Raw genomic sequence first — 20,268 nt, 5'->3', positions numbered from 1 at the left:
TAAATTATATTTTATAATAAAGATATTTTGAAAAGGAAATGGAAAAAAGAAGGTTTGTTTTCATTTTTATTATGTGATAAGAATAGAAAATGCATTAATCATTATCTTGTAAAAAAAGGTAAAATTTTATTTTTTTTTAAGTTCAAAATGAGAATAAAGAGCGCCTTATTAATAATTATTTATTAATATTTATTATTTTTCCATTTTAAGCACCAGAAAGGGAAGAAGACGACACGTTACGCTGCCCGCCTAGAAACGTTTCCTTTCGAAACTCCCCCCATTCCCACTCGTTTCCGAGGCCGAGGCGGCGCAGACCCGGGTCTCTCGGGAGCTCCGGTCGCTAATCGCGCTAAAGAGAACTTGGATCTAGTAATCAGGCCGGAGAATTCATCGGCTTCTTCGGCGGCGCTGGTTGTTTCTGTGGCGATCGCGTAATGGAGTACAGGTCGGACGACGACTATGACTACCTCTTCAAGGTGGTGCTCATCGGGGACTCCGGCGTCGGGAAATCCAACCTTCTCTCTCGATTCACTCGCAACGAGTTCAGCCTCGAGTCCAAGGCTACTATCGGGGTCGAGTTCGCCACCCGGAGCATCCGCGTCGAGGATAAGGTCATCAAGGCACAGATTTGGGACACCGCGGGCCAAGAAAGGTTCGATCTTTAAATCCAGCTAGTATTTTTTCGCCGATCGCTCTGTTTTCTCTGTTATTTTTCGTCGGTTTGGGATGGTAATGCTTCAGGTCGGATCTAGGACTTGGATTTCTCGTGAAATCTTGTGCACGCTATTTCCATTGTAAATAAAATTAGGTTTTGCTAGATCAGTCCTTATTGCAATTCATGTTGTTGAGCTTGTTGTCAACATTGGATCGCCTAATCGAATACTTTTTTTCTCTTGAATCTGCTTCTTTTCAGAATGGTTAAGAAGGTTAAGCCACCTATGACTGCCGCAGTTGTATAGTATGATAATGATGCGCAACTAAACATGTAGGAGGGCGTACCTATCCTTGTTTTGGATGTTAAAACATCTCTTTCCTTTAGAGGGAAGTAGTTCTTCAGTTCCTATCCTCTCCGAGTTGGATATATTCTAACCTTCATGAGTCATGACAGATGGGTAATCAATGTCCCATATGACTTTGTCGACTTGAATGATTTTGATGCATGTGTATGTGGTTCTATGTTTTATCATTGTTGGTCATATGCTGATTCAATTATTATGTTGTGTTCATAAACTAAATATCAGCAGCAGTTTTCTACAGAGACATCTGCTGATCGTTAGTCATGAACTGGACCAGATCCCTAATGTAGGAGATTTTTCAATCATATATCCATTGAGAATCACTATAATGACAACTTTAGGATTACAGCTTTATGTATTATTTGCTTCAACGACCTATAGAAGGATATGGGATGCAAATCGTGGGGATTTCTCCATTATTTTTCAAAGCTTATAAACTTTTGAAAACTGTCATAGTAAGTTATATCTTCCTTGATAGATGGTCTCATCATTTATAATTGTGTTTAACGTCTGTTCATTTTTCCTCTTAGGAAGCCATAACAAGGCTTGACTGTTTAACCTAGATATTCTCCATTTTGTTTTCCTATCTTCCTTTTGTTAATTTCATTCCATAAATATCTCTGATTATTGTAATGCATTCATTCACTTGTAAATTCCCAATATTGTGACCTGACATGGCTTTTGGCCTTTTTATCATAAGCAAGTGTGTTTATTAACATATTTGAGAATTTTTCATATTAGATACAGGTCTATAAAATGGAAGCAATGTGCTCAATGAAGACAAAACGTTCGTGCAGGTACCCTAATGGGACATCAATCTTGTATTGGTGGGTTAGAAAAAGCAAATGAATAAGATGAACGGATAGTTATTATATATAGGAAACATTCCATTCATTCTAATGTTTCTAGGTATTTATTTATTTTTCCCCCTAGCAATGTATGAGAACCATTCTTACATTATATCAGAAGATTTGCTCATGTTGTTGAGTATGACATAGTTTCCATTTTTACAAAATTAATTTGAGAACTGATGCTGAACAATCATACATATTTCAAACTTAATTTATAACACTTTAAATTGTAGTATTTGTGGGCTGGAAATGCCGTAAATTCCTTTGACTGTTTATTTGCATCTAGTTATATTGATTTTGATTTGAAGGTTTCTGTCACATTGATGCTAGGAATTATGACTAACCAAGTGGGAAGCTTCATTTTTTTCAGTTGGATTCTTCATGTCAGGTTCTCATATATGGATTATTTGGATTTTATGGATGTAGTCACGATGCTAGGAATAATGAATGCTTAGCAGTGAACTTTCCTTTATTTCGATCAATTACGTTCCTCTTGCATTTTAAGAAAGCGTGTTCGTTATGAGTGCTTAGTCTGACTTGTTTTTGGTTCATCAATGTTAAATAACGATGCCAACTAGAATCTTGCTAGCAGGTCAATATATCTTAAGAGGAGATAGAATGAGAAAGAAGATGGAAAAAAAGAAGAGCTCCATTTTTCTTTGACAAATAGGCCAGTATACGTTGACGGTTTTCTAGAATTTTTTGTAGACCTCTTTTTGACAATAAAATCTTTATTTTTGTGGAATTCCAAATGTAAAGTAAGTCTTTGTATCTTATTTGTGAAACTTAATACTTGAAATTCAACATAAGCTCTGTTTTCTTCTTGTGAAATAAGTGAGCAGGGTAGAGAGAGAGAGAGAGAGAGAGAGAATATGATTAGAAAAAGAAAGAAGAAAATAGGTGATCCCCACGCATGGTTAAAAGGAAATTAAAAATTGACTTATATTACGGCAAGAAGGTGATAATCCTCACTCGGGGGCCCCTCCAGGACGGCCTCATGCGATCTGAAAGGGAGATAAATCACAAGGGCTTCGCCCAACACAGTGACCCTTTGCATGGGGTCAAGTGACCTGCGATACATTTTGGATACGTTGGGAATCAACGCATGACCTATTGCAGCAACACCACATACAAGTACCAATTGTGCCAGCCCGTGGGGACAAAAAGTGACTTATATTGGTCATGAGAGAGAGAGAGAGAGAGAGAGGTGAAGAAGACAATATGATTAGAGAAAGAAAGAAATTAGGTGATACCTTCGCATGGTTAACAGAAAATTAAAAATTGACTTATATTAGTCCTCTGCCCACTCTTAAGTTCAAAGGATCACAGTATGATTAGAGAAAGAAAGAAATTAGGTGATAGCTTCACATGGTTAAAAGAAAATTAAAAATTGACTTATATTAGTCCCCTGCCCACTCTTAAGTTCAAAGGATCACAATTTGTTTTAATTCCTTCATCTTCTACTGAAGTGAACAGAACAAATCTTGCATTATTGTCATGTTGACAATCACCCAACAAACTGTATGCAGGCTATACTACTAGTAATCTTCTGATCACTTATAATTATGTTACAGTTTGCTTTGGGTTAATGAGTTCGCTAATTCATCTAATTTTTTATACCACTATAATGTGACCTATGTTTCTTTGATGCAATCATATATACGATTGAGGTTGTATCACTGCTATGTTTATGGTTAAAGATGTCCATTGAGGGCAATGACTACTGCTTAGGAATGTTCAGCTACATGAATGGCATGATAACATAGAAGTAATCTTTTGCACTCTCCTTACGTATTTCTATACAATCTTGTATTTTTTTTTCTACAGAAATCTTTTCATAGTTTAACGAAGTTTATTCTCACTATTTGGTGCTACTATCTGGTAGTTAATTAAACTTGTGTATCTTTTCATAATAAAAAACTTTGTATTTCTTCAATTTATGATTCTCTTTTCCTACCTTACCTCTATCAGGTATCGAGCAATCACAAGTGCATATTATCGGGGAGCCGTTGGTGCACTTTTGGTGTATGATGTTACTCGGCACATAACGTTTGAGAACGTGGAGCGTTGGTTGAAAGAGCTCAGGGATCATACTGAATCTAACATTGTGATTATGCTCGTGGGCAACAAAGCGGACTTGCGTCATCTTAGAGCAGTTTCAACCGACGACGCAAAGACTTTCGCCGAAAATGAGAATACTTTCTTCATGGAGACATCGGCTCTTGAGTCTACAAATGTTGATATTGCCTTCACAGAAGTGCTCACTCAGATACACAACGTAACAAGCAGGAAGGCACTCGAAGCAAGGGACGATCAGGCAGCATTACCCAAGGGACAAACAATCAACATTGGTGATGATGTATCAGCTATCAAGAAGGCCAGTTGTTGTTCATCTTAAGAAATAGTGGCCTCCTCTTCACTTTTCAATTTATTGGCCGAACTACTACTTACTACTTTCATATGCTGTTGTTGTACTAATGATTGTTTTTGTACAAACAAAAAAGAAATTCTTCTATATAGCTGGGAGCAATCTTATGATTTTAAAAACTTAAACTTTTTTGTGCTCATAGTTTTTTGTTCTTCCCGAATTTATTCACATTTTTTTTTTTTTGCATATTTTCTGATAATTTTGTAAAAAGTTTACCCACCATATATTCGATTAATATTTTTTTTAAATATTAATCTTTTTTTTTATTAACATCTGAAAAAAAAATAGTCAGTAATCCATATTTATCAGCCAAAATAAGGGATTCTTGGCAATTATTTTGTCCGCAATCTTTTTGTTCTCTTTTAACTGTTTTTTTTCTTGGTTTGTTTGAGCGTTTAACATGTTCGACCACTGGAGCTGTTAAACGGGTCAATTTGTGACAGGTAGATCGGTCCATAATGGATCAATCATTTGGTGGGTCGGGATGGGTCAATCCGTCAACTTGACGTTGAAAAATTTTCAATTCAATCCAATTTAAGGCGGGTTACGAGTTTAGTAGACCAATCCGCGGATCCATCCAAATTTTTTAAATTAAAAAAATATTTCATATCTTAACGTTTTACTTTGAAAAAGTTTTATCAATTAAATATATTCATAAACATGTATTTTAAATATAAATGGACATAAACAAATACTTATGTGGATGAAAAGTACTATTTTTATTTCAAAATTATAACCAATAAAGATAATAAATTGACATAAAACTTAGTTTATATGTGTTTAGTCAATCCAAACTCGTCACGGACCAACTCGAGCGAGTCACGGGACTAGACAGGTCAATCCGCGATGAACTTGGATTGATAAAATTCTAATCTAATCTACTTAAATTATTTGACGGGATATATCCACCCAACACAAATTCATTTAGTCCCAACTTGGTCTCCTCGGATGGGTTTAGTGGCTAGCGCATGAGATGTTGTCACAATGAGATATAGGGTTCGAATCTCGGCAAAGTAGAGGTAAATGCCTCCCGTGTTAATCACTATTCTAAAGGCTAGTAGCCGCCCATGATTTACCTCATTCGTATTGTCCTTGGGACGGGTTGACAGGGAATTTGGGACGAACGTATTCATTTTTTTATCACAATTTAATCTCAACTTGAGTAAACAGTCCAAAATTATTATGTAGGTTATAAATTAATTAGTTATTTTAAAAAATTAAATATTAAAATTTTAATTGGGACGTGACTGCCACACTGCCACGTCTCATATTCTTCGGATCTTTCTTCTCTCACTCTCAAAAGCATAAAAAGTCAAAGCCATCCAAAGCTGGCTCTTTTCTGTTACGCTCAGCTGATCACTGACCACTGGTCACTGGCCACTGGCCACTCTTCTCGCCGGTTGATCGCCTCGCACTTTCCTTGGCTCGCTCGCTCACTCGAGGAGGAGCTGGATCATCGCCATTGCTCTCTGCATACTGCAGCAAGAAGTGACATCTTCTTTCCCTTTCTCGATCTTGCTTTCTTCTCCTTATTTCGCTTTTTTCTCGCCTCTCCCGTTCGAAAAATGTGAACTTTTAAAGCAGAATGTGAGAGAACAAAGCTGCAATAGAGCCCTAATTCTTTCGCTTTGGAAGCAGAATGAGAGAGGACGAAGCTCCAATCAAGCCCTAAATCCAGACACCCTCCTTCCTCTGCGCCTCGATGGACGAACCTCAACGACGAGGAGGCGGCGGCGGCGAGCTGCTGTCCAAGAAGATCGCTTGCAACACCTACGCCGACGTCAACCGAGGTACGCCGAGGTACTCTACCCGGCTGGAAGACTACGCCGAGATATTCGGCGATGTCGCTGGTGCCTGCTCCATCCCCTTCCTCGACCTTCCCCCAGCCCTGAGCTGCCGGGTTGCTGATCCGGGCTCCGGGGGCTTTGACTACTCTGAGGTGTTTGGAGGCGTGGATTTCGGAAAGTTTGCTACGCCGTTCGAGGAGTTGGTCGCGGTGGCGCCGACGAGGGAGGATCCATCTTCTTCAGATGGAAGGTAGTAGAACTCATGGAAATTTGCCACTTCAAACTTAATTGATCGCGAGAGATTTGATGCAAACTTCTCATGATGAAATATCTAGTTATCAGCATTTGTTGAATTCGTAGATTACTAAAGAGTTTACTTTTATTGTTTAGTCTCTTTGAAGTCGAAGAACATCGGCTGACTATTTCTATCTGTGTAGTTTGACTTTTGCTGCATCTGTAAGTGTCAAAGTTGTAGGAACTAACTAATGGCGTTTGCGTGCATTCATCAGAAGGACTAAAGGGGAAGCAGCCAACGACCGGCAGGCTACGGGAGAACTTTTCTCGCCGAGGCATTCGAATGGAGGCCTAATGGCATCTAGACATTGTGATCCTCTGCCATCAGAATTCAACCGTTCAGGATATGCTGCCACAGAGTTCAATTTGTCGAATAAGAAGACTACGAACCGAAAGAAAGAAGGACAAAGGAATGGAACAGTACAGACAGAAACTGGGGAACAACAGAAGAAAATTCCAGTCTCAGTTTCGAGCAAGCATTTAAGAAGTTCAGAAAATCACTCGGGAACAGACAATTGTAACTCATGCTCTTCCGGAGGTTCCATATCGAGTGGTGATGCATCTTCCTCTCGCAAAGCGTATTTGACCGTTTGTGACATCAGTCTTAGAACACAACCATTACGAATGCCACCACCATCGAGGCCGCCTCCGAGGTTAGTTGAGAAAGAGGGATATCCTAAAGCAAGAATATTTTCAAATCTCAAAGCTAGTTTGGATGGAGAAGGTCTTCGTGTGGATGAAGAGGTCGAGAAGGGGAATTCTCGTAGTTTCCTTGATGTGAAGGTTGATGTTAGTTCATCTACTGCAGTTATTCAAGAAGCAATGGAACTAGCTCAAGCTAAACTAAAAGGTACAAAAGAGTTGATGGAGAGGAGTGACTTGAAATCATCTTGGCTAAGTAAATCAGCAGATAAATCAGAGAAATGGAAGATCAATAAAGAATACCACGAATTGGTAAATACTGAAAATTTTGAAATGGCTGAAGAAGTCTCTGAGGAGGAGGAGGTTTCAATGAAGAGAGCAAAACTGGCGACGATGATCTCTGAAGTCGAACAAAATAAGAGCATGCAGGATACATTATCCTATGAAATTGAAAGCAATTGGAAATTGAAAAAAGATATTGTAGCTCCGGTGGCTTGTGCTCGTGAAGAAAATGCTAACCTCGAAACCCATGATATAGATCTCGAAGAAGTTGCGACGCAAGGAGTGGTTCAGAAGTTTGAAGTACAATATGCCAGTGAAAAGGTTCATTTGTTTTCAGGAAGTGAAAGGAATGTGAATGACAATTCAGTGCTTGACTATGTTCTTTGTAATAAACAAGGTAAGAGCAAATTAGACTCTCTAGATGCGTGTGGAGGTGAAAACTCTTCTGATTTTGTCGAGATTAATGTGGAAGAGGAGATCAAAGAGGAGAAATGGAAATCAGCAACAGCTGTTCATGAAGCAGAAATTCAAGTTTCTTGTCGATCATGCATATCAAAAGTTGAAATGGAGAAAACAGCCGGAAAGCGTGAGCAGTTGTCGGCAACAGAATTAAATAGGAACAGTGTATCAGTAGAAAGTGATTTAAGAGCTAAGGTAGATCGAGAAGTTTATACAGACGAAGAAGATTCGAAGGATAATAGATCAGCAGTTGGAGCAACAACATGCAAAGAACAAGATTGCAAGGGAAATACAACAAAACAAGCTCAAAATGAACTCGTGCAGTCATGCAATCTTGAAAAGTTTGAAGGTCATAAAATGGACGGAAGACATCTCTGGAATATTGGAATCGAAGATACTATCGAAATTCAAGTTGAACCTTACTTTATGGATAAATATATGTCTGCCAATGTAGTTCCAGAGGTTAGTGCAGTGCCTCTTAATGATACCGCAGACGCTCTTAACACTGATTTGCTTGGCCATCCAACTACTTTATCAGACTTGTCTATGTTATCAATGAAAAGCGAAGACAAAGAAATAGAACAAATGGAGAAGGAACTAGAGGAAGTGGCAGAAGAAGAAAAGGAAAAGGAAATACTACAAGAAGAAAAAGAGAACATAGTGTTGCTGCAGAGTAAATTAGTGGAAGATATGCGCAGCGTAGGGTTATTCGAAGAAAGATCAGAAATGGAAGAAAAGAAAGAGAGGGAAGTCAATTTGAAAGAAGAAAAAGAACAAGCGAGGTTGATGCAAGAAAGTAACGACTCTGAACAAGCAAATGGGAACCAGAAAAATTTACAAGAGGAGATATTACTAGTAGAAGCAAAAGAAAGGGAAAGGAAACTAAAAGAAGAGAAAGAGAGAGCAAGGCTTGTAGAAGAACAAAAGGAGAGGGAGAGGGAAAGAAAAAAGGACAGAATTGCCATAGAAAGAGCATTTGCTGAAGCTACAGAGAGAGCTGAAAGGATTGCTGTGGATAAGGTCACCACTGGCTCAAGTAAAGTCAAGAAGGCTTCTTATGAAAGTTCTGAAAAAACACTAACAGAGAATGCCTCTAGAGATTCTAAATTAACGACCGAATGTGCTACAGATGAGTGGGCTACTGCAGATGCCAGAGAAGATTCTGAGAGAGATAATACCATGTCGAGGGACAAATTTAGAATGGATATTGCAGAAGAGCATTTACAGGACGGCGATAAGGTAGATGAAAATAAATAAATAATAAACTAATTCTGAAATAAATGAATGCTAATGAAGCATGCACTCAGGATGGACATGATGCACAATTTGGAAATACTGGTTCTTCAAAAACATGTCTGGTAAACTCAGATTATCAAGGTAATTATAAAGTTTGTGAAGTTTTTCTTCTGCCCCCTATTGATGGTCTTCCAATTGTAACATTAGAGATGCTATTTTCTTTTCATTTTTTTTTTTTATCTATTCTGGTGTGTAACTGAAGCAGGTGAAGGTGAATCAGTTTTAAGGTGTAAAGCTCGACAGGAGAGACATCAGCGAATAGCTGCACGTGCTGTATGTTCACTTGGGGCTTCACTCATGTTTTGTTTTTGTGAGGTTTCTTGTTTATGACATTACTGTGTGTTCTCCAGGCCAAAGCTCTTGCAGAAAAGAACATGCGAGATGTGCTTGCTCAAAGAGAGCAATCAGAAAGAGATGTAATATTTACAACATGCTTAAAGGTTTAATCCTACTTTCTCTTGACCAATCTCAATCAAATTATTGCTGCAGAAAATGGCAGAGTCCCTGGACGCTGATCTCAGGAGATGGTCCAATGGAAAAGAAGGAAATTTGCGTGCATTGCTATCGACACTACAATATGTGCGTAAACTTCAATCCATTCGTGTTGTCCTCTGATCATTTTATTTCCTGAGAAATTCTCCTCAGTTCATTCACTTGACATTTTTCTCCATGCAGATCCTCGCCCCCGAGAGCGGTTGGCAACCTATTCCATTGACAGAAGTTATTACAGCCTCAGCAGTGAAGAAAGCTTTCCGGAAGGCTACTCTTTGTGTTCATCCTGATAAATTGCAGCAACGGGGTGCCAATATCCAGCAGAGGTACATCAGTGAGAAAGTGTTCGATCTTCTTAAGGTGAATTCTCATTTTGCTTGATCAAGTAGCAGTTCTTGATTGTTGACTTATGGTAAAAGAATTTATTAGCCTACAAGTGGATGTTAACCTTGGATCATCTTATCGGTCTTGCTATCATTATTATCTTCTGCATTCATATGCATTTTTATGCTTCTCATCTTGACTTTGTGAGAATCTCTGCCAAAATTCACCACCATCATTATCTTGACACAGGAAGCTTGGAACAGATTCAACTCAGAAGAAAGGTAGTGACAGAAATGAAAAAGGTACAAATTTGCTTTCAATCTTTCAGTGGGAATGTCGCGAAAGGAAGAATGGTACATTTAGAAAGAGAATATCAGATTTGTGATGTCTCTGTGAACATTTTTCTAGCAATGTATTCAATGTAAAATCTGTAGTAATTCTCAAAGAAATTCTTCACTAGAGTTTCAAGCTCCTTCCTTTTGTAATGTTATTCTCAAACAAGTTGAGAAATTGGCTCTGCCTTTGTTGTTGTAAATTTAATGTGCAGGATTAATGATCCTACCTAAGAAACATAATATATATATATATATATATATAGATCCGGTTTGAGATCAGAGATGGGCTGGCTCCTTGATGTAACATCGAATCTAGGGCGATCAGTTCGATACCACAGAAGTTTCCCATCCGAACAGAAGTTTCCCATCAGAAAAGAAAAGGAGCTTTGGCATATGATACAATGAATGAAATAATGATGTTTAGGATATTGTTTAAAGAAGGATCATATTGTAAGCAACGAATGTTCCATATTCCCCGACAAATATACAAAATCCTTAGATTTTTCTTTTGGTCGTCTCTTGTTCTTTTCGATAACTGAATCAAAACCAGTTGTTTAATCAAATCCATGAATGCTGACAGCAGCGTTTGGGACCAGCTTCTCGCAGACGGACTGACAAAAAACATCCTCATTTTCATTACTAACTGAAAATTGCTCACCCTGTAACAGAGATTTGGTTGGATGATCAGCATCCAGAAGTTCTGCGTGAGCAAATCCATATCTAAATGTTACCTGTCAAACTGATACTCCAGGAATGTGAAGAAGAACCCATGAGATGCAGTACAACGAGACACAGATGGTTGCTCCGGAAATGAAGTTCTGAAAAAGGCGCTTGTTGTCTTTACTTGGGATGAATATTGTCCTCAATAGATTCGTCAGGTCGAATATTCTGTAGGATATCTGCGAGAATAGTGTGTGAGTGTTTGAATTGGAAAAGCATGTGGCATTCAGATTAGTTGAAGTGTGACTTACAAAGAGATAGATCGCTGTAGTGAGCAGGAAGTTAAGCAAAGGGTAATTGGGAATGAAACAAAGAAGCCATTTCGGCTGGCCATTTGGCATGTTTGACCTGTAGAAAATGAATGACGGATGTTAAGTGCATTACGAGCAGGAAACAAAACTTAGTACGAAGGACATGTCCTTAGCTACATATTAGTATTTAACAAAAGTTCATGTCAGGTTTAAGAAACCCAAAGTGTCATGAGTTTGTAAGGTTTCTCCAGAAAATAGTGAATTGGCAAACTAAGCATGAGTGTAAAAAGATCATACAAGATGAAGTAATATGTAAAAAAGAAGCGACATTAATCCTACCGATACCTTAGCCAAATATGGATCTGAGAAATGTAGGTCTCTAGTGTGATCTTGCCGAGCCATCTGCCAAATGGAAGAACAAAAAACTGAAATTCACTGAAAAAAACATTTCTGTAGAGAAGGTCCAAAGTAAATGTAACTCACGCAAAGAGAGTGAGTGAGGAACTGCGAAGCTGCTGGGTAAAATTCCGTAGGCAGATGTAAACACTACAGTTAACACAAGATAATTTTACAATCTGTTTGAATGACACCAGTTTAGCGAATAAAGTTTGACTGAAACTGCTATACGCACGTAATTGGGATCCAAGATGTGTATGGATGAAACTTGTTGTAGGAAATTTTGTCTAGCTTGTAGATGTATTCATACCACAAATAACCAACCTGCAGATGGTAAGTACCCTTGTATCTCAATGTCATATACCACAAGGTACGCTCAGGAATATCGAAGCATATTATCATGACTCACCAATAAGGAAACTGAAACTATGCTTGTTTTGACATAGAGTTTCCTCTTATTATCAGATTCTTCAAGCTTCTCCATCCATCTTTCAACCTAAAATGTAGAAGAAAAAATAAGCAGCCAAAATAAGTATGAACCAAGTAGATTACATTGAGTATCAACAAGGTCACAACAGATTACGACAGCAAAACTTACAGTAGGGTGGTAATATGCATATATCATCCCGATAATCCAAATGTAGCGATCAAGGCCAGATCTAAAGTGCCACTCATGTAAGAGTGGTAGATTTGACTTGGAAGGCTCTGGATCCTTGTATCCTGCAGTAGAAACCTTTAGAAACATTGATAGATTGAGCTTTGAAAGATTGAGCGGCATAAGGTAGCTAATGCATCTACAATTTACTAACCTATCAGGAATGTAAAAGGAGTCCAGAGGATATCAAATACCCCAGGTACTTCCCAGACTAAGATCACTACAAGAAAACAACAAATAATCTTGATGGCCATTACAGGTCCAATCTCATTATACTTGTTAAAGATACTGAGTGCTCCATACACCATGACGGTAAAAAGCGTATGCATGGGGCAGATATAATATAGGGTGAAATCGTTGTTCAGGACAATGCAACAAAAGGCCACAAAGAAATTTAGCCGCCACATCATCTGCATCACAATGGAGAACATTTAAGCTTCTAGGTTACTAACAGAATATTATCCAGATAAAATCAAGTGATAACTTATCAAGAGATCCTCTAGGCACCTGAGTAAACCGAGCAAGGCTAAAATCCTTCCGTACATAATAGTAAGAGAAGTTCCCAAAGCCAGTCATCCACACGTAAGCAGCAATGAATATTCGTATTGCATTGTATATCTCAGTGGCAGCAAAATAGTGGTACATTAAGAATAAAACCTGATAAAGAGCACATAAAATTTTCTTATCAAGGACACAATAATGAAAATAGTGCTTTGCCAATTTGGAACAGTAAAACTTTGTGGTGCATACAAAGTCAGCAAGATGAATTGTTGACATTGCCAGATACATTGTGTTCATCACTGGTTGCAACTAAGAATTTAGGTATGCACAATCTTCAAATTTAGAATCGCCATGAGAAATAACGAAAGATGAAGATTTAAAAGTACTTAGAGTAGGCAAAACTATAATGGAAATGGTAAACTACCAACAGTGTGTTTCTTAGTCAATGTATAGACATTCTTTCTTTCATACAAGCTAAACTTCTGCAATACAAAGGAATCAGTCCATCTTCCTCAAACAAATCTATATAAATTCTGTTTGCAACAAATTTTGTTAGTTAACTTCTGTTGAAATTTTACTCGTTAGTGTAAGAAGTACAGTGCCTAGCTAACTACAAACACTATATTACAATCAGTTCTTGTTCACATTCAAGGTCATACCAGCTTAGGGCATCCTATTCATGATTATCAACTAAAAGTGAATATGGTGTGCAATTTACAACAGAGTTGGTAATGTGAGGGACGATATTATGACGAGAAAGGTCAAAAGACACCAACCTGCATCCATCCTTTCCATTCTTCAGTTTGATGACGATTAAGGAAAAGTATTGATTTTCCTGTGAAAGCTGATTTGTCATGGTGCTTCTTTAGAGACGTCAAGGTGGAAGCTATAAAAAGAAGAATATACAGGAAAAGAAATAGGTCTCGGCTGTAACTCTGAAAAATTAAGTAATGGATCAGGAAAAGATCAAAAAGGGCAAAAATTAACGAGAGAGATTAGAAACATAAATTTATTCACAAAATGCAAATCAGTAATGATGGTTCATAAAGTGTCACATGCTAAAGCTATAGCCAGAGGAGAATGTACAGATTTTAATACATAATAATAGGGGGGCATGACTTAAAAACATAAAAACTAATAAGACAAGAGCACACACTGGTAGAAGCGAGTCGTTCTATAAAAGCTCAACCAGAATTAGTAGACGATACTTAAAAGTTAAGTATTTTTTACAACATTATCATGTCATGTTCGTCTTGATTATTTTTACAATCAAATTATGAGTGAGTTGATGTTTTATTAATTTTCCTTTCAAATGAAAACAACGCAAAGAAACATCCAACAAAAGACCTACTATTTAGTGTACGTATGAACAAATCATTCTTACTTAAAATATAATCAACAAACATGGGCATCAGACACAAGCACAATCCACAGTTTTATGCTCTTGAATTAACTACAAAAGCATTCAAGAATGTGTGTCTAATTGTTTCTTCTGAAGATACCTAGGAAACATGGTATAGATCTGGTTTGACTACAGGATAACATTTGACTATTTCATTATGTTATGAAGGAAATTATGCAGAGAAGTTCAATCACATGAGTAATCTTTATGTTTATAAGTTACACAAAATTTGACTTTCATTAAGTTCCTTGGCATTCTATAGAGAGGGAAAAAACAGAGATTTTTAGATCACCAATCTGTTACAGCCATACACCATAGTCATAACAAAGTAGAAGAAAAGAACCTTGGTAGTTTGTGAAAATATATTGGTTCGATCACAAACATAGAAGTATACAAGAATCGTTCCAAATTCTGCCCTGCATTATTTTGGCAACATAATCAGGAGTTGATGCTCATACTACCTAAACATATAAAATATATGTATATCATATCACAAGAACTCACATGGCTCTCAGCAATTTTCGATGTTCAAGCAAGAAAGATTCATCCAGTGATATAAACCTAGAAAATATCCAATGCCAAAATCAATGGAACCATGGAACATATGGAAGACTCATCTAACCTATATCACATGGAATCTTTAACTAACCTGATTAAGTTTGTTCGGGCTGATGAACTAGACCCTCTTGATGAAGATCTTGGCAGGCCTCCCTCAAGCAAACCAACCCGATCATCATCCTTTACAGTTTCTTTATCCAGTTCAACCAGATTCACATCTGAATGACTGGACAACAGAAGACAAACTGATTTGAGTGCATGACTTTAAACACTGATGATTCATGTATACGAATTGGAAGTTGCAAGTAATCTAATGAATTAAAAAAAAAGAGGTAGCCCACTGCACGAAGCTCCCGCTATGCGGGGTCCCGGGGAAGGATCCAAGTAATCTAATGAATATAAAGAAATAAATTTTTAAAAAAGGATTTGAGCTTAAATGAGTTCAATCCATCACAGATATTCTGAAGTGTTATGGTCCAATAGGAAATCTTTGAAGAATCAAGAAATGGGTACACAAAATAATTCTATGCCACATTAAGACTACATGTTACATGCTCGATACAGAATTTGACTTGTTTACTGAATATATGTGATCCTCCATAGGTAAAGCAAACCAAGTTATCAATTGTGAAAAGTTTATTTGTGCCTTTCACATACAAAGTTTCATTGCTTTCTGCAATTAGCATTCTCAAACAACAATAGTCCAAGTATCTGAGAATGTCTGAATTTCTTCTTACATGGCCAAACCTAGTTAATAAAGATGTCAAAAGTAGCTAACTTTTTCCCTTTTTTTTAACTCCACTCAAATAAGTGCATGATTTAAGAGATGAATGATCTTGAAAGAGAAATTATGAATAACCAAGAAGCAGCCTAGGTAAATAGTTGATTCAATAGGGCATTTAATCAATCATGGCTTTCATGTCTTAACCTATGTGTTTAAACAAATTTTTAGATAAATTATCTATTTCAGATAAAATACTTACACTTTTGTTAGAGATGAAGACTTTCTGTACTCCAAAACTTCTGAATATAACCATGCAATAAAAACAGGCAAAAAGCCAAGCAAAAATGACACCTGCAATATAAAGTCAAAAATAAATCCTTATATTATTTAGGGTAAACATGCAAAAATTGTAACTAAATATATCTGTACTAGCATTTTCTGGGTAAGCTCAGGTATCATGGGATAGTTAGATGAAAAGTTTCATTTCCGAATGTCACATGAGGACTATGTTTCTCTACAACCACATCCAGAGAACAGATGCATATGGTTAGTTTGGTCAATTATCTGATTTAACAACAAACTTGAACTGCATCAAAATGGATCTTGTGCATTTACCAATATGGACCAGGGAGAAAATTCCCAGTAACATTAAAAACAAAATGCAAGCTGCAGTTCGTTATCTCAAGCTTCCATCTATTTGAACTCTAAACGCAAAGGCTATAACTTTGAAAAGTTTGATAAGTTAGAATGATAGTGAAGCACATGATTCCCACACAAGTTCAACATTATCTGAGAGAAACGTAACTCAAAAAGAAAGAACTTTTATTGACAGTCAACACCACGAATTGTCATAGAACTTCTCATACCAAAAAAAAAAGAAAAAAAAGAAAGATGAAAGATGAAAGATGAAAGAGGATCTGGATCTAACAACATGCGCACAAAATATTAAGTGTGTCAATCAAAATTTCACCCAAGAGAAACAGAAAACCAAAAAGGGATCCAGAATCACAATGATTCCGCGCACCTGACCAGGGGTCACCGGACCGGAGACCGCCATTCTCTGCGGAGTCCAGGAGACTGAAAGGAGATCTGAGCCAATGTATCCTGATCAAATCCAAACACGGTCGAAGAAGAATGAGGTGAAAGGGTGGGAGGGGGAGATCTATCGCATACCAACGATCCAACCACCAGAGAAAGTAAGATCGGAATTTTGAAGCCGCGGATGAGCAAAGTAAGAGGAGTAAGAGGAGGAGGAGGAAGGAGTATAATGGTGGGAAGGACGGAGAGAAGTTGCTGTCTCAATATCGAAGTCGGAGGGAGCGGTTGGTGAAAGGGAAGGGGAAGCAAGAAGACTGCTTCCTTCCCTTCTCCGTCATAATAATAATAATAATAATAATAATAATTCATTATTTTTTAAAATTTTAACAACTTTTGTAAAATTTCTTTCGAAACTTTCGTAATTTCAAAATGCCCCCTAAACCTTCCAATTTTTTGTCAAAATACTCTTCATCTTATCTACAACAACAACAACAACAACAACAACAACCAAGCCTTTTCCCACTAGGTGGGGTCGGCTGTATGAATCCTTTTACGTCATTGAGCTCTATCTCCTATTATATCATCATCTATATTTAAATAAATTTTATCTTGTTTTATTATTGCTAACCAAGTCTTTTTTGGTCTTCCTCTTCCTCGTTTTATATGCATGTTTATCATAGTTTCACATCGCCTGACTGGAGCATTTATTGGTCGTCTAAGTACATGTTCGTACTATCTTAAACGTGTCTCTCTAAGTTTTTCCTCAATAGATGCAACTCCTACTTTCTCTCTAATACTCTCATTTCTTATTTTGTCTATCCTCGTATGTCCACACATCCACCTTAACATCCTCATCTCTGCAACTCTCATCTTCTGCTCATGTGCTCGAGTCATAGCCCAACATTCAGCTCCATATAACATAGCTGGTCTAACTGCGGTTTTGTAGAACTTACCTTTAAGTTTAAGAGGTACTTTACGGTCACATAAAACACTCGACGCTCCCCTCCATTTCACCCATCCTGTTTGTATTCTATGTAAGACATCTCTCTCAATCCCTCCATCATTTTGTAAAAATGATCCTAAATATTTAAATCTCTCGGTTCCAGGCAACTCGTCCTCTCCTATCTTAACAATTGTTTCATTACTTCTAATATTGCTAAATTTAAATTCCATATATTCCGTCTTTAATCTACTAAGCTTAAAACCTTTCTCTTCTAGTGTTTCCCTCCAAGATTCTAGCTTAGCATTTACTCCTTCACGTGTCTCATCTACCAAAATAATATCATCTGCAAACAACATGCACTACGGTACTGTGTCTTGAATGTGTGCAGTGAGTTCATCCATAATTAATGAAAAAAGATAGGGACTTAGAGTCGATCCTTGATGTAACCCTATCTTTATTGGAAATGCTTCAGTTACTCCACCTGAAGTCTTTACTCTGATCGTTACATCCTCATACATATCCTTAATTAGTTTAATATATGTTAAGCTAACACCTCTCTTTTCTAAAATTCTCCATAAAATTTCTCTTATCTAGAGATATTTTATAGCAAAATAAAACGTTGGAACTTGTTGACATTAATAAAACTTAAAATGCCTTTTTTACTCTAATAAGATATATCATTTGACTTAAAATTTATTTGATTTGTTTAGGGCGTGAATCAAGTCAAATTGAACTAAGTTTTATAGTGTTAAAGCTTGTTTGATAAAATAATCGAATTGAATATAAAACAAATCAAACTGTTAAAATGAATGTTAAAACTTGACTTGATTTTTTTTATGAGCTTGATTTTGATTTGATCTTAGTTCGTTTAGATATTATCGAACTTTTAATCAAGTTTATTTGATTGTTTGAAACTTTTAAATTTTAAACTTATTTGATTAGTTATTAAACTTGATAACACAAATTTATTTGTTCATTTTGAAAGTTATTTTTATTTATTTAATAAATTGATAAAAATTTTATTGATGAATATTGTTCAAGAATATTATTTATAACATTGTTCATGAATATTATTCATAAATGTCATTCATGAATATTGTTTATAAATATCATTCACAACATTAACGAACGGAATATATAGGTTTAAACTTATTCATATTATTAAACGATTTATTCAAATTTATTTATTTTTAAATTTTATGTATATTAAATGAACATAATTAATTTCTTATATCAAACATGTTCGTTCAGTCCATTTACTGTCCTGGGTTTGTTTAAAGGGACATATTTCACTTTGCCTCCAAAAGTTGCTAAATTGCTAAATTACCCATAAATAAAAAGGAGTAAAAGTTTTTGCAAAGATTAAGGGTGCCATATAAATTCTCAAATTTGTGGTGTCAAATGCAAAAGTCATATTCGGATTCAAAACATGTTTTTATTTATAATTTCTCTAGATTATATAATAACCAAAATAAAGCATGGGATGCATGTCATTAATGTTTTTTTTAAGCAATCAAAAACTTAGTATTTGTCCACCAAACTTTCTATACAAATTAATATAAATGTATCTTAAATTTGGATGCTCGGATTCCATGTTATGGTATGTCTTCAAACATATTTGTCGTGCCATATTTATTATTATTATTAATAGTAAAATAAAAAATAATTTAACTTTGAAAGATATTAAAAAACACTTTATATCATACTATGAAGGGATATTAAAAAACACTTTATATCATACTTTATATTAAAAAACACTTTGAAGGGATAGTAGTTAGAATCTGGCTAGAATATATATTTTTTAAAAAAAAAAAAAAATTAAGGTCATTATATTTTTAAGGGTGTCTAAATAATATATATTTTATAAGTCAATTATATCATTTCTCATATATTTTCATATTTAATTTTTAAAAATTATTTCTCTATATATTAATGATTAATTACATTTCTAAAATGACATGCATTGCATTGATTAAATCTTAAGATTTATTTTTTAGCTAGCTGCCATCTAAATTTATTGATTCTAAAAATACTCTTGTTTTAATATTAGTATAGTAATTTTGGATAAAGTTGCTACAACATACTCAAAAGATATTAAATAGGCCAAGTCGAAATAATCTTGACAGTATTTACACTAAAAAAAAATAATCTATTAGGGATGAATGTTTGTAACGAATTTAAATTTTGTTCTAAACTTTTCAACAAAATTTATAATAAAATAATAAACTGTTCCAAATTAGCAACAAAATAAATTCATTTGATGAGGTAACTGAGTTGAATTATAATGAGTCAAACTATAGAAATGGTTATTCAAAATTAACTTGATTTCTTTGTTATTAGCTTAGCTCGATTCAAACTTGCTTTGAGTTTAGTTTATTTAAATATTATCGAATTATCAATTTAAATTTATTTGATTGTTTGAAAATTTTATATTTTAAAATTTATGTGATTGACTATTAAACTTCATAATACATGTTTGTTTATTCGTTTTATTTATTTATTATATTGATAAAAATTTATTAATGAATATGATTTACAAATTTTTATTTTTGAATATTGTTCATGATCCAATTCATAATCTTTATTTATAAATATTAACAAGTTAAACATATATATTCAAGATTATTCATTTAGTTTAAAAAATTATTCAATTAGAGTAAAAGATGAAATTATCACTTTATCAGCCCCTTCAGGATGACTTCATACTTTTTAGAAGGGGTAAATCATGTAGGATATTTACCCTATCATAATGGTCTTTTTTTAATGAGAAAGTTAGACATCCAATAAGATAAATACTAAGTGTTTACTAACATAAATTAACTTTTTCATTTAATTTAAAGAGTTATTTAAACTTGTTCTTTAATTAAGTTAAAT

At 35.5% G+C, this 20,268-nt stretch overlaps 3 protein-coding genes across 5 annotated transcripts; 2 read left to right on the top strand and 1 right to left on the bottom strand.

Annotated features, from left to right (window-relative positions):
* The first annotated feature begins 218 nt into the window (after positions 1-218).
* Positions 219-4,352, top strand: LOC121982339 (ras-related protein RABA1f-like). The gene is made up of 2 exons (XM_042535357.1): positions 219-652; positions 3,839-4,352. Exons 1-2 carry the CDS (start codon positions 435-437, stop codon positions 4,263-4,265), a joined length of 645 nt encoding a protein of 214 aa, XP_042391291.1. The 5' UTR covers positions 219-434; the 3' UTR covers positions 4,266-4,352.
* Positions 4,353-5,623: 1,271 nt separating this feature from the next.
* On the top strand, positions 5,624-10,406 carry LOC121982336 (auxilin-like protein 1). Of its 3 annotated transcripts, none has more exons than XM_042535353.1 (9): positions 5,624-5,783; positions 5,934-6,332; positions 6,592-8,998; positions 9,067-9,136; positions 9,261-9,328; positions 9,406-9,471; positions 9,545-9,634; positions 9,731-9,907; positions 10,121-10,406. In XM_042535353.1, exons 2-9 carry the CDS (start codon positions 5,998-6,000, stop codon positions 10,154-10,156), a joined length of 3,249 nt encoding a protein of 1,082 aa, XP_042391287.1. In that variant the 5' UTR covers positions 5,624-5,783; positions 5,934-5,997; the 3' UTR covers positions 10,157-10,406. The 3 variants fall into 3 exon arrangements, with proteins under 3 accessions (XP_042391287.1, XP_042391285.1, XP_042391286.1); XM_042535351.1 differs by having other exon boundaries at positions 9,258-9,328; XM_042535352.1 differs by lacking the exon at positions 5,624-5,783 and having other exon boundaries at positions 5,925-6,332; positions 9,258-9,328.
* Positions 10,407-10,573: 167 nt separating this feature from the next.
* LOC121982338 (protein REDUCED WALL ACETYLATION 3-like) lies at positions 10,574-16,771 on the bottom strand. The gene is made up of 16 exons (XM_042535356.1): positions 16,438-16,771; positions 15,673-15,764; positions 14,781-14,915; positions 14,636-14,692; positions 14,475-14,547; positions 13,506-13,664; positions 12,736-12,885; positions 12,383-12,638; positions 12,172-12,293; positions 11,983-12,069; positions 11,809-11,897; positions 11,661-11,723; positions 11,523-11,579; positions 11,178-11,274; positions 10,938-11,105; positions 10,574-10,865 (listed from the first exon to the last, which is right to left on the bottom strand). The coding sequence occupies exons 1-15, from the start codon at positions 16,468-16,470 to the stop codon at positions 10,941-10,943; spliced, it is 1,635 nt and encodes a 544-aa protein (XP_042391290.1). The 5' UTR covers positions 16,471-16,771; the 3' UTR covers positions 10,574-10,865; positions 10,938-10,940.
* Between the last annotated feature and the right edge of the window lie 3,497 nt (positions 16,772-20,268).

The sequence above is a fragment of the Zingiber officinale genome, chromosome 5A (assembly GCF_018446385.1).
Source record: "Zingiber officinale cultivar Zhangliang chromosome 5A, Zo_v1.1, whole genome shotgun sequence".
In the NCBI taxonomy this organism is placed as follows: domain Eukaryota; kingdom Viridiplantae; phylum Streptophyta; class Magnoliopsida; order Zingiberales; family Zingiberaceae; genus Zingiber; species Zingiber officinale.
The sequence above is the reverse complement of the archived record's forward strand: the minus strand, read 5'-3'. Positions and strand labels throughout refer to the sequence as shown.

Excerpts from the sequence above, each read along its gene's own strand:
- LOC121982339 (XM_042535357.1), top strand. The coding sequence starts at position 435 with ATGGAGTACAGGTCGGACGACGACTATGACTACCTCTTCAAGGTGGTG. Across the intron at positions 653-3,838 it reads GACACCGCGGGCCAAGAAAG|GTATCGAGCAATCACAAGTG; the intron begins GTTCGATCTTTA and ends TACCTCTATCAG.
- LOC121982336 (XM_042535351.1), top strand. The coding sequence starts at position 5,998 with ATGGACGAACCTCAACGACGAGGAGGCGGCGGCGGCGAGCTGCTGTCC. Across the intron at positions 6,333-6,591 it reads CCATCTTCTTCAGATGGAAG|AAGGACTAAAGGGGAAGCAG; the intron begins GTAGTAGAACTC and ends TGCATTCATCAG. Across the intron at positions 9,472-9,544 it reads GAGAGCAATCAGAAAGAGAT|AAAATGGCAGAGTCCCTGGA; the intron begins GTAATATTTACA and ends TTATTGCTGCAG.
- LOC121982338 (XM_042535356.1), bottom strand. The coding sequence starts at position 16,470 with ATGGCGGTCTCCGGTCCGGTGACCCCTGGTCAG. Across the intron at positions 12,886-13,505 it reads AATGGAAAGGATGGATGCAG|GTTTTATTCTTAATGTACCA; the intron begins GTTGGTGTCTTT and ends GCTCTTTATCAG. Across the intron at positions 11,106-11,177 it reads CTACAGCGATCTATCTCTTT|ATATCCTACAGAATATTCGA; the intron begins GTAAGTCACACT and ends CTATTCTCGCAG.